At 35.0% G+C, this 13,414-nt stretch overlaps 1 protein-coding gene across 1 annotated transcript in view; it reads left to right on the top strand.

The window, feature by feature from the left end:
- Positions 1 to 13,414, top strand: part of DNAH7 (dynein axonemal heavy chain 7) — a 118,133-nt gene that overhangs the window by 87,975 nt on the left and 16,744 nt on the right. The window contains exons 47-53 of the mRNA XM_068407193.1: positions 400 to 554; positions 2,127 to 2,317; positions 4,739 to 4,872; positions 5,565 to 5,900; positions 8,260 to 8,386; positions 9,573 to 9,767; positions 12,849 to 12,941. Of these exons, the coding sequence (XP_068263294.1) occupies positions 400 to 554; positions 2,127 to 2,317; positions 4,739 to 4,872; positions 5,565 to 5,900; positions 8,260 to 8,386; positions 9,573 to 9,767; positions 12,849 to 12,941 (1,231 nt within the window). The remainder of the gene's footprint in view (positions 1 to 399; positions 555 to 2,126; positions 2,318 to 4,738; positions 4,873 to 5,564; positions 5,901 to 8,259; positions 8,387 to 9,572; positions 9,768 to 12,848; positions 12,942 to 13,414) is intronic.

Here is a 13,414-nt window from a genome sequence, read left to right as displayed (position 1 = left end):
TACTAACTCTAAAATGTCTCTAGTGGAAAATCCGATTTGTTTTCACTTGAAAATGCTCACTTATACATATGACTGTATTAAAGCTGTTCAAAATTTCAAAATTTCGTGATCTTTTTATTTTGAAAGCATTATAAAATTAAATGTGATTAAATTTTCTAGGAAATAGGAAGTCTTATTCTAAGTACTTTCTTTGAAAGAGGAAAATCAAAGAACTTTAAGATTCATCTATCTCCTGTTAAATTCATCAAGGATTATACCTGAATATGTGCCTACTATGATTTCATAATGACATGCTTTTTTTTAATGACAAAAGGGAATAAATTGCCTTAACAAATATTTTGAGGTAAACAGTTGAAGAGCTTATATTTCAATTTTGAAAGTTTGTATTTTTCTCTTCAGTAATGCAAGAAGATGGCCTCTGATGATAGATCCTCAGGGTCAAGCAAACAAATGGGTAAAGAACATGGAAAAAGCCAATAATTTGCATGTAATCAAACTCAGTGACCCTCAATTTGTTACAACGCTGGAAAATTGCATTCAGTTTGGCAGTCCTGGTAGGTTAATGAAATGACTTTCATGACTAATGAAAGTGTAAATTACAGAAGAACCTGGAGGGGGCACAATTAGCTAAAAAATAAAACTCCAGTGAGTATCAAGTGTTCTCGTAGTTAAGGAAAACAGAGAAATTTTTTTCTTGTTTTCAATCAAATTAGTACTATAGTAATTTAAGTCTTCACCCCAGTTTACAAGATACTTCTTAGCACAATATAATAGTTTAATTTGTGTCTTTTAATTGCTTTATGAGATTTGCCGTTTCTTTGTTTTCATGTTACAATAATTTTATTTCTAAAAAGTAATGTTGTTTTTATTTGGCTTTTCAAGAGTATAAATACCAGATTGCTAGGCTGTGATCATTAATGATTCTTGTATTCTCTGTAGTATCTTTATTGCAGGTAGTCTTACTACCCTCAAATGAAATAAATTAATGAAATACATAGTTAAACTCCAGCCTTTTTTCAATGGCTAACTGGACTACAAGTAATGAAATGGATTGCTTATTCTCCATTATTTCTTTCTTGATTTTGACAATCTCATATGTTTACAGTGAAAATCGAAGCAGACTTAGTTACCTGAAATTACTGAGCCAGCAGTGTGCCCTTGTGGCCAAGAAGGCCAATGGCATCCTGGGGTGTATTAGAAGGGGTGTGGTCAGCAGGTCAAGAGAGGTCCTCCTCCCCTCTACTCTGCCCTGGTGAGGCCGCATCTGGAGTATTGTGTCCAGTTCTGGGCCCCTCAGTTCAAGAAGGACACGGAACTGCTAGAGAGAGTCCAGCGCAGAGCCACGAAGATGATTAAGGGGGTGGAACATCTCCCTTATGAGGAGAGGCTGAGGGAGCTGGGTCTCTTTAGCTTGGAGAAGAGGAGACTGAGGGGTGACCTCATTAATGTTTATAAATATGTAAAGGGCAAGTGTCATGAGGATGGAGCCAGGCTCTTCTCAGTGACATCCCTTGACAGGACAAGGGGCAATGGGTGCAAGCTGGAACACAGGAGGTTCCACATAAATATGAGGAAAAACTTCTTTACGGTGAGGGTGACCGAACACTGGAACAGGCTGCCCAGAGAGGTTGTGGAGTCTCCTTCTCTGGAGACATTCAAAACCCGCCTGGACGCGTTCCTGTGTGATATGGTCTAGGTAATCCTGCTCCGGCAGGGGGATTGGACTAGATGATCTTTTGAGATCCCTTCCAATCCCTAACATTCTGTGATTCTGTGAAATATTTCTGTGGCATGTGGCATTTAATTTGTTGTTATTTCACTTTTTAAAAATGATAGCCTTAAACTGCTGTCCTAAGCCATTGGCAGCCACAATAATGATAGCATTTTAGTTGCTTTTTTGCAGATTGATATAATATTAAACAGAAATTAAAGGTACATTTCTTTGATTAATTTTTCTGTCACCTGACTACGCTAAGAAACGTTAACCTTATACCTGGATATTGCTTGATTAATATTTTTATTGTTTGCACACTGTAAATAGACATTACACATATGTATTGTAAAGAACAGTCAATCAGTAATATAAATGCCAAGGAAGTCCTACTAATTCTCATGTTATTTTGAAGTGCTACTGGAGAATATTGGAGAAGAACTTGATCCTATCCTAGAGCCACTTTTGCTCAAACAGACATTTAAGCACGCAGGGAGTATATGCATTTGCCTTGGAGACTCCATTATCGAGTATGCTCTTGATTTCCGCTTTTATATTACAACTAAGCTGAGAAATCCACATTATCTTCCTGAAACATCTGTTAAGGTGAGAGTTTTGAAAATGAATGTGCAACTCTTTGTTTTAATTTTAAAATGATTCCTTGGCTAAAACCAGGGAAGAATTTCTGGCGTTTGTTTATTCCTTCTCCCCTGCCAACACTGGGGTTTTGTTTTTACACTACTGGAAGACTGGTATCGTGTTAGAAGTGTCAACATTTCTCAAGTCTAATACTTCACCTTGCAATACTGTCATTCTTTCATACTGTCAGGAATTTAATTAATTTAACACCTTTCCCAGTCTGTATCTCTTGATGCTATTTAGTCACCCTTTATTAGAAAAATATTTACAAGGACTTAATATATAATAGTTACCTCACGTGCAAACTCTACATTAGGCTTTTGTATTCATGTTTTTTGTCTGTAGTATAGTTAGGGATAGGAGTTAGAGCAACTCCTGGCATTGTGCCTTGTTTATAACAGGTAAAAGATATATTTACAGATTTATATATTTGGTAACTATAGCTGTTCTTTTTCTAGGTTAGGACAAAAAAAGGTGGGTTCATGCTTTGAAGAATAAAATTGGTGTTTTAATCTTTTTTGAAGTTGCTTTGGGAGATGTATTCCCCTTTTTATTTATTATTATTTTTGAAGAACTGTTTATAGAAAAGTATTGCAAATTTACACTTTGGTTAAACATAGACTATACTGAAACACAAAACCCTGAAATCAAAACTTTTTAAACTATTATGATATTCAGTAAAATGGAACAGTAAGTTGTTTGAACAATGAAGGAGTACTGATGCAGGAAAAATGGACAAAAATTCATGAAAGGGAATAACTTCTGTTTACTTCAATACACATCAAATCACCTAGACATGGATCTTTTATCAAAGAAGGTAATTAGCTGCATGTTCAGAAAAAAAGATGAAATATGAAAGGAAGAGAACATCCTAAAGATTTACTCTTAGACTACCTATACATTTAAAAGCTATATGAAGATTATTTCCTAGGAAAAGGTTTTTATTTAACAGGCAATTAAAATCTCCTTGTTGCTAATCAACAGTCCATACAGTCCTGGTTTGGTTTTTTTTTTTTTTTCCCCCAGCATATAAAGTTTCTAAAGATGAATCTTCTCTAGTTGGGTCCCACGCAGTCAGACATAAGTTGTTAATTGCTCTAACAAAGAGCAGTTGCTTCATGACATGGTTGGGTGTACTCCCGGCTATACCACACACTGCTGAGCTAGCAAAGGTGGCTCACGTACAGGGAGCAGGAGGCAAAAAAGTAATATCTAAATATCTTGGTCTGAAGCTATGTGAGGAACACATTAGGTCCCTCTTATATTTCCCTTTACTAAAATTGTTAAATAAAGTGAGGAAGAAATAGGCCATGACGCTTTGAAGATCTTTAAGACTTAGTGTCATACAGAATTGAACCTCCTCTCAAAATTCCTCTGTGCAAGAACAGTGTGATATGCTATCTGTGCTCCTAAATTTTTTTATCAGATGAGGCTTACTATAACAAAAAACTATTAGTGATATATTTTAAGAAAGTTAAAACACTACCCCTCCTAACTTTACAAGCAAAACTCATGGAAAAAAGCCTCAAATATTTGGACAACTTTCAGATATTTTTAGTGGCAGAAGCAGATCAAGACAAATTAACTTCACAGGTATTCCATGTTCTAACTGATCACTATGTTCAAGGTGAATGGTCTTTTGAAACACAAGTCAACAGTATCTGTACCCACCAAAAAAAGCCCAAAGAGAATCTGTAGTCACTATTACCTAGTCAATTAATTAAGACCAATACTTTCAGCAATCTCGATGATTGATAAGTAGATTATTTTCTTGGTTTTGAACTACATGCATCAAACTATTTTCGAGCCTTCTACTGGTAATGTGGTCCTTCCCTTTCTCATGTAAAATATTGTATGTCTTTGCCACTTCTTCAGCAGGAGCATGTGGGTTTTTCTGGATCCATTATAAATATGTCATGGGATGGCAATTCTTTTCAACAATAATTTTTTTTCCAGTCACTTATTTTCTTATGAAAATGAGAACATAATGCTATCCTAATTCTAGGATACAAATACTCCTGTAATAACAACACCACAAATTGCATGTGAACAAGGCCATTAAAGGGAGAAAATGTATGTGGCAGATGCAATGATGTTTGTTCATGTTATATGGACCAATCACTCTGAAAGTTTCAGTGAAATTTTGAGGAGCAGAATGAAATTCTATACATTCTTGTCACATCCCTTTCGTGGTTAACTTTCTGGATCAATCCTGGAGTTAGCTTTCCAACACATAATCTTAAACCCACAACTGCAATTCATTTACTCCAAAGTTTTGGTTGAGCATATTACATGATGTTATACAAACCTCATCTTGTAAACGAAGAAGCATTTTAATTGCATCTGGCCATAACTGTGGTATCTTTCAAAAAATATTTCTTCTAACAGGTAACATTATTGAACTTCATGATAACCTCAGAAGGAATGCAGGATCAGCTTCTTGGAATTGTAGTTGCAAGAGAAAGGCCAGATCTTGAAGAAGTAAAACAAGCCCTCATCCTTCAAGGGGCTGAGAATAAAAGGTATCAGGATAACTTCCCTTGCCTAGGGATAGAAGCAGATTGCAGTTTAAGGAAATACAATCATGGGAAATACATTTCAGAGACCTTTTTTTTTTGTTTTATTTAACAGGAAATTCAAGACTGCTATTTTTGAGAGCCCAAACAGGCTTCTCTTTGGTTTTTAGGCTGATCTGGATGCATGCTCTTACTCATATTCCTACTGGTTGTGCCTTTCTTCTTCTAATATGGTTTCCTGTTTCTGGGATTATTAGAAAATGTTAAAGAACTGAATTGTAGGTTGTGTAATTGCAAAATGTAGCTCTTGATCCTGTCCTCTGCTTTTATGCAGCCCTTCCATGATGTTGGTATATGATTTGCTGTCCTCACAAATTTTGATTAGATATTAATGGTTGTGTTTTAGAAATGTTTTCATTGTGTGCTAGATTTGCACTGATTGTACATGGCAAAGGCCATCTTTCCCCATGGGTCAAAGCATGAAATGTGCAGTATTCGAAGTGGTTTGTCACGTCCTGTCTTTGCCATCCATTTTTAGCCTGAAAGTGGCTAAATTTTTCAGAAATTTAAGGGAATGTTTAATAAGAAAGTTGTAAGGTGCATACTATGAATAGAATCTACACATTGTCTTATTTTATAGAAATTAACAGACAACAGCTATAGTTTTTATATGTGAAAAATCTTGTATGTTATTTTAGGCAGCTAAAAGAAATAGAAGACAAGATTTTAGAAGTTCTTTCAGCCTCAGAAGGAAATATTTTGGAGGATGAAACTGCTATTAATATATTGTCTTCTTCCAAAGTTCTGGCTAATGAGATTTCTGAAAAGCAAGCTGTAGCCGAAGAGACAGAAAAGAAGATTGATGCTACTCGTATGGGCTACCGTCCTATTGCTATCCATTCGTCAATCTTGTTTTTTTCTATTGCTGATCTAGCCAACATTGAGCCAATGTACCAGTATTCACTCACGTGGTTTATTAACCTTTTCATCATGTCTATAGATAATTCGGAGCAATCAGACGTTTTACAAACAAGGTAAGAGTGATAATTCACCATTTGTAATTGGTGATGTATTCATAATTACTCCAGAAATGTTAGTGTCATTTCTCCAAAGTGTATTGTCTCAGGCATTGCATTTCGAAATATTTTTTGTACATATATATGTCAGATATTTTTCTGGAAAATAACTTATTCATAGAAACAAAATGGTACAATATATTACAAGTTGAACATATACTACTATTTCTATTTAGTAATTGCTACCTCAAGTTGTGTGTGAAATTACAAAGTATAGTTAAATAAAAATGGTCCACTTGCTTTGATTTTTATATTTCATTTCATGTAGTGACTTTGTAAGTCTTCAAGAAACTTATTCACACAACTGGTGAGAGAGAATGAAGCCTTGTGACTGGGGCTCTTGGCTATAGAGTATGCAAGGCAGTAATTATTAACCCAACCATTTTTAAAATTCAGTTTGATTATTGTTTTATACTTAAGATGTCCCTCCCTCTTCCAGCTTGTTCGTGAGAACAGCAGAAACTGTGCAATCTTTAATGATCTGAATTTATTTTACATGTGATGGACTCCACTATGATGATCACATCTGGATTATTCAAAATATACCCTTGAAGTGAATTATCTACACAGAGATTGTTTAAAGAAAGTTTTTCAGTGTTCTCTCACTTCAATTACTATGTTCTAGTTTACTGGCTTTATTTGATCTTCAAATCACAGAGTGTTGCTTCTGTTATTTAGCTGCTTGCCTGTTCATCCAATGAACAAAAGATGAGAGAGGGAAACTACTCTCCCAATTTGTATATAGAAAATTTTTCTAGTTAATATTGCAAATGGCAATTTCTGAATTATCCATTACTGTCTATATTTTATTTAAATACAAGTTGTAGTACCTGGTAAGGTAGTACTTAGTGTGTAGTTCAATGTGTAGTGTTCAGTTTAGTGGCATACTGGTTATGAAGGTTATTTTTTCATTAGAATTTAGTCAAGGTTCTATAAACCTTGCTCTTTGACTTTAAATCTTGCTCTTTTATATCTCAAAAAAACCCCTGTGTGCCTAAATGAAAGTAAGCAATAAGCAAAGTAATCTCATTTTGTTTCAGAACCTTTCTGTCCGCAGAAATATAAAGGTACAGGACCTGAATCCTAGCTGACAGTATGCATTCCCAGGGCATGACTGGTGTAAGCCCATCTTGCTAATTTTGCCCAGTGAAGGCAGAGGCAGACAGACTCACAGAAAATGTTCTGTGAATTAGTAATTCACAGAAGACTGTTTGTCTTGGGCTGTCTTCACTAGGCAGACATTTTTTACTATAGGCTCTGTGCTGAGATTCTTTTTTAATCATTCTCTTCTCATGCAAACCATGTAACTTGAAAAAAGTTTACATTTTGTCCCAGGGTCATCTTTGTGTCGGTACTTTGTGTATAAATTGTATGTATGTCCATTGAACTGATGAGGAATCACTAATTTTGAAAGGACTTAAAATGCTAATTAAAAACAGGAGCATTTATATATTACAGTAATATTATCAAAAATGGTCTATTTCTTGTTAGCTGAATGGAAGAAAACAAAACTAGGTTGAAACTCAAGACTGAAAAGGAGACATAGATCAAACAACATAGCTTGCTCAATCTTGATCTTCTGTCAAAAGCTTTCCACTTTTCAGTTATAATAGATCACACTCAGGATTCTGAACGATCACCATGTCTGAACTGCAGGAATACCCTCCGAGTAGCTCCCTGCCAAGGCATTGGTGACCTAGGTAGTTGGAAAAAAGCCATAGCACCTCTCTACATCTTTGTTACTACCTTGAAATAAGCATTTGAAGTAATTGTGCAAATTCAGACACTGTGTTTCTAACCACCTGAATGGACTTTTCCTTATTTTGACTAGGTATTCAAGGTATTCACACTGAAACCTTTGTAAAACAATAGATGGCCTCCTTCCTTTGTATTTAAAGGAAATTATTGGTAATAAATCACAGAGTTTTAAATATATTTGTATTATAGTGTATTAAGAGAATACTCTGTAGAATGGGAAACATATTTCAGATAACCTTTAATGATGGACTGTTTTGATTTTGGCCCTGGTATTTATATTCATAATGAATTTTAAAATTGCTGCACTTTTCTACCCCCTCCCAAAAGGGACTTCTCACTTCCTTCAAAAATCCCGTGTTACTAAGATGGAATTGCACATAAATGTTTTTTATGTTATTTTGCTCAAAAAATGGTACATGCATTTAATAATTGCTTTGAGGTAATTGACCAGAGAGTTTATTAGAACAAAAGAGATCTGAACGGTTTGTAATAGGTTTCCAGAGTGCACACTCTTTAAAGTGATATTAATGGAAGATTGTTCTTTTTCTGACACCTGTAGGTTGAAGATTCTCAAGGATCATTTTACTTACTCTCTTTATGTCAATGTCTGTCGCTCCCTCTTTGAAAAGGACAAGATGCTCTTCTCTTTTTGTCTAACTGTGAATCTCCTGAAATATGAAAAATTGGTCAGTAATTAAAAATAATTTGCTGTTTGATATGATAAATATTAAACTGCATATCCAAACTAGCAGTAATAGAAACATACAGGATAAGAATAGAAAAATGTTTATATATAATTATGACTTGAGCCTCAATTTTTTATTTTTGTTTTAATAAGCAATTATAAGATTGAAAAAGATTCTCTAGAATAAAATAAATATATAACAAGGAGGTATGACAAAACTGAGCTAGGTGATAACAGTTTTTCTAAACATTACTTAATCCAAAGCCCAGCCTATGTTATTCTTACAGTGAACACTTTGCAAAATTTTACTGTAATGTATTCTGAGTTCTAGGAGCATATCAAAATGAATTGTAATAATTGATTTAAGAAACTACTCATCTTTTTTACTTAAGGTGCTAAATATGTTTATTTTTGGGTAGAATTCCTCCAAATCAAATGATTGTGCCAACTGAATTCTGTTACTTTCTAGTAATTCTTTACAAAATATTTCTTTACTAGGATTTTTAAAATTCATAATGAAATGCATGCATTTTAACCGTGTCATCTGCAAAACCGTACTTATGGTTGCTTGGAGTTGTTTATTTCAGTGTAATATGGAAACATTTAAAATTTTAGAAACTTTTGGAATTTTTATATTGGGGAATACATAGAAGTTAATTCTTTCAAGAGCTGAAAGTAATAATCATGGGACACTGATCTCCCGTTCACAGGGACTTCAGTTTACAAATTCAAGCCATCAAAGAAATTTTGAGATAAAGGAGTGTTGAGAAAGGAATGAGACATGTAATAGGCTGTTATTTCCTTTTCATATTGAGACTTGCCTTATAGGAAAAGGTTGCAAAATTCATGGCTCACTGAAATATTTCCAGTACGTTTTTCCTTCAACATTTTGGGATTTGAAGAACGGGTCAAAAAAATCTAATCAGTTAACATCGTTCATTCCCGAAGTTAGGCATGCAGATGAATCTTTAAATTAGCTCATGTCTTAGGTTTTTTGCTTCCTTAAATTCATGTTTAACTGAAAACCAGACACGGAATACTTTGGAAATAAATAAGCTTTCAGTAGTTGTATAGAAGCTTTTTCAACTAATGCAAGAATTCAGATTAATGTTTTAATTTCCTACATAATGTACTAAACCCATTAGGTTTTATTTATTTAGTCCTGAGAGCAGTGTTTTTCATTGTAGATTGATGAGAGCGAGTGGAAATTTCTGTTGACTGGAGGCATAGGTTTGGAAAATCGCTTTTCTAATCCATGTACCTGGCTTCCTCCAAAGTCATGGGATGAAATTTGTCGACTAGAAGATTTGCCATCCTTCACAAACATTCGTAAGGATTTTACACGACTAAAGGATGGATGGAAATTGGTATATGACAGCTTGGTATGTTAACATTCCTGATTGCTTGCATTCATCAGCTAATTAACACATTGAACATATTTATTCAGGGAAAAGAAAGTGCTGTCATTTTACATGATATGTTCTTACACATATGAATGTAAGTACTAAAGCAAATGGTGTATAGTGTATAGTAGTAGGTTATTGCCAGTTTGTCAGGTGGCTTCTCAATAGCAAGTCATGATTTGAATTTAATTTGGATGGAAAAAAGGCAATAAAACCTAGAGTGGTAAGGTGATAGTGAAAATTGCTAAACTTAAGGCAACCACTGTGCCTTGTCAGTCTATACAGTTGTTTACCATGCTTTGAGGATGCCTTTTCATGCTATTACATAGCACACTGCGTCCCTGGATAAGTGTAAAAAACCCAATTATTGCCACGTAGAGAAACTAGAGTGGGATTTGGGAGACCTGTGTTCTCTTCCCAGTTCTGACAGTGACCTGATATATGCATGAATGACTGACTGTCTTTATCTAACTTCATCACAGTTTCCTTAAAATCTAAGCTCTTTAGATGAATTTTACTCCACATTCGGGCACTTGCTTCATCTTCAATCTTACTATTAATGCCTTTTTTTATTTTATCATACTCCCTCCCCTTCTGCTTCTTGATACGCAAAGTGCTCATCGTATACATACCTCCTGAACAAATGATTTAAAAAGTTATCCTTCTTTCCTGCTTGCACCATATCTAACCATAACCACTTCCACTGTTCAGATAACGCCGTCCATTTGTGCTTAGTCCATTGAAGCACTTTCCTCACTGTTAAATTAAATTATGAAAATTTATCACCAATATTCAGTCAAATGACCAAGGATTTCTTACATCCATTTCAAAGAGATGAATTATTTCTGTGTTATTCATTGTAAGTGTCAAGGATTTAGAAATCCTTTCTATTTAACAAAAGGGTTTAAAGTACGCAGAGAGGAAAAGAATAGATTTTTGGTTGGAAATGCTCATAAATGTACAATGAGAGACATTAAAGAAACTAAGCGGCTGCAGCTCCCTCAGTTGTCCAGACTGCAGGAAGCAGGCAAACAGCAGAGATAAAGCTTTCCTTGGGCATTTACAAAAAGATACAGCAAGTTAAAGGCTTTAGTTCTTCTTTGGGAAATAGTCACTTAGAAAATGAACAGAGAAACAATGGCCTTTGACAGAGTGATTGAGGGAGGAGAGTACTTTGTTATACACTTTGAGACTGTAGCTTTTTAAAGCAATGCCTAATATAAATGAAAGGTGCTGACTTTCAGAAGTAAAGATTCAAGATGTGTGTGATAGCTACGTGTGCATTCACACAGCCAAACCAAAATAAATATAAATTCCTTCATTTAAGTGGCATTCAGTAAAATGAGATCTATATAATCAGGTCATCAGTTAACTGATAAAGAATCTAACAAACTGTAACACTGAAGCCAGGAACATTCAGTTACTGAACCGTGAGTGCTTGATCAAAAGGAATGTCATTATCTATCACTGTCCTGATATAGCAGAGTTGCTATGCCTTTTACTTGTTATGTGAAAACATTTTCATTACCTATCTATCTTTAATACTAGTTTCATTGAAAGTGAATGCACTTGAAGTTTCAAAAATGCTAGTTAATGGGTCTTGGGAAGTAGATTCCTTTTTATGATAGCTGTATTTTTATTATCACCAGTATAGTTTATCCCCAGTAATATGCAACCAGCTCTTTTTCCTGTCTTGTTAGTGATACACAAATTTAAATAAAGGGCAGTTTCATGCATGTGTGTTAAAGAGAGAAGGCACAAAATCAGTGTTGCTTGAAGCACTTTGTCATCAGCAACCATACACTGAATACAGCTTATGAATGTTTTTCAAAGGAGTTTGAGATGCACTTTTCTCCTCTTACTGGTGTAGATAAGAGTTGCTTCCAGAAGTCAGGGAGACCTGACTTCAACTGCCCAATTCAAGGATTCCATGTATTTGATCTAAAGTTGTAACGCATATCTTGGAGTAGAGACTGAAATTCAGTTCTCCTCTGCCGTACTGATGCATCTCTTCTCATGGAGAAGTGAACTGTTTTCTGCACAGTGGCACAAGTCAGTGGAGTCTTCAGTGCAACCTTCGCTCCTCAGTGTTTCCTAATTCACTCAGTTCTAAAAACTGGCAAATTTTTAGCCAAACTCTTCATCAGCTGTTATAGATGTCATTCTGAGGTACCTGGTTTTCCCATATATTAATATAAACATAATGCAGCATTCTAGATTTCAATCTGAAACTTAAGTGCCCAGAAGCTGGGCAAGGAGGGAGCCAGGCCCCAGATCCTTAGCAGAACATGAGCTTCATCATGATTTGGTTTGCTAAATCAAAGTTGCTCCGAATGCAGCTTGTGCAAGTCTGTCTGCATACCTCTGTGCCCAACCCTCTACAGGCTAACCCTAAGAAGCTCACCAGCAGAGCTGTAATACCAGTTTCCAGAAAGGCATACCTAGCTGGCACTCTGCTTCAGTCTAATAAGAAGTTAACATGCCACACAGCCATTCTGTTCTGCTGTTCCCAATCTGATAACTGCAATAACAACATAACAGCTGGATTATTCATAGGCCATTTACATGCTAAGCTCTCTGGTGCATCATTTGACTTAATTTTCCAATTCTTGTTTTCCTGCACTCATTTATGAATTAGGTTGCATCTGAATGCAGAAGTTATCTTGTAATACTGTAATGTGATTGCCATTGATTATATAGTTATCATTGTAATATAGAAGACTGACACCATAATTCGGTCCTAACAGAAAGAGGGAGGTAAAGTGCATTTTCAGGTTTCCTCCAGCTCATTCCTTCTATTCTTTTTAGAGAACTTTGGATTATTATCTTTTAAACACTTAAAAATTACTATAGCTACTCTACTATAAGAGAATCTTCTTAGATAAACCTATATTTAATGTTTTTTTTTTTTTAAAAAGCTTTAAGCATGTCAACCCTGTTTCTGTAGATTAAAAAAAATACATCATGTGACATTTGATGTGTCAAGTTAAAAGATAATTTACTCTCACTATAGGTAATTCACAAATGCTTTAAAGAATGTTGAAATATATATGTTTTTAGGATCCCCAGCATGAGGATTTACCTGCAGAGTGGCAAGAAAAGTTGGAGGAATTCCAAAGGATGCTTATCATTCGCTGCCTGAGACCTGACAAAGTATGTATAAAACTTTCACCATATTCAAAAAGGTCTATCTTAGAAACTGAAAGTATTTGCACATACGCATTTCAACTGTGTTGTCTACACCCATTCTACAACAGTCTATCATAAAGGAAAATAGGAATTAATGAGATTTCAAAAAATCAGCAAGTTTGAAATGGTAATAAAAAAAGTTTGAAAAACAGAAAGGTAAGGCTTTAGCTTTTGTTAAGTTTCAGTGTACACACCAAAGTCCCTAGAGCTCTTCCTCCTTGAGATTGTCTTACCTTCTGACTCTGCTTTTCCAGTACACCTGCTATTTTTTCTTATGTAACTTTTTTGATGGATGCCACTATCTATGGTAAATTTTGTCTGATCTAGGAAGATAATTTAATGGTAAGCAGGAGTGTAGTTAATGTAGTGCTTAAAGGTAGCAATTATTGCAGACACACAGATCCATTTTGTTCTAAGGAAAATGTTTTGAAGCAGAA

Source organism: Nyctibius grandis, chromosome 9 (assembly GCF_013368605.1).
Source record: "Nyctibius grandis isolate bNycGra1 chromosome 9, bNycGra1.pri, whole genome shotgun sequence".
NCBI classification, from domain to species: Eukaryota; Metazoa; Chordata; class Aves; order Nyctibiiformes; family Nyctibiidae; genus Nyctibius; species Nyctibius grandis.
The sequence above is the reverse complement of the archived record's forward strand: the minus strand, read 5'-3'. Positions and strand labels throughout refer to the sequence as shown.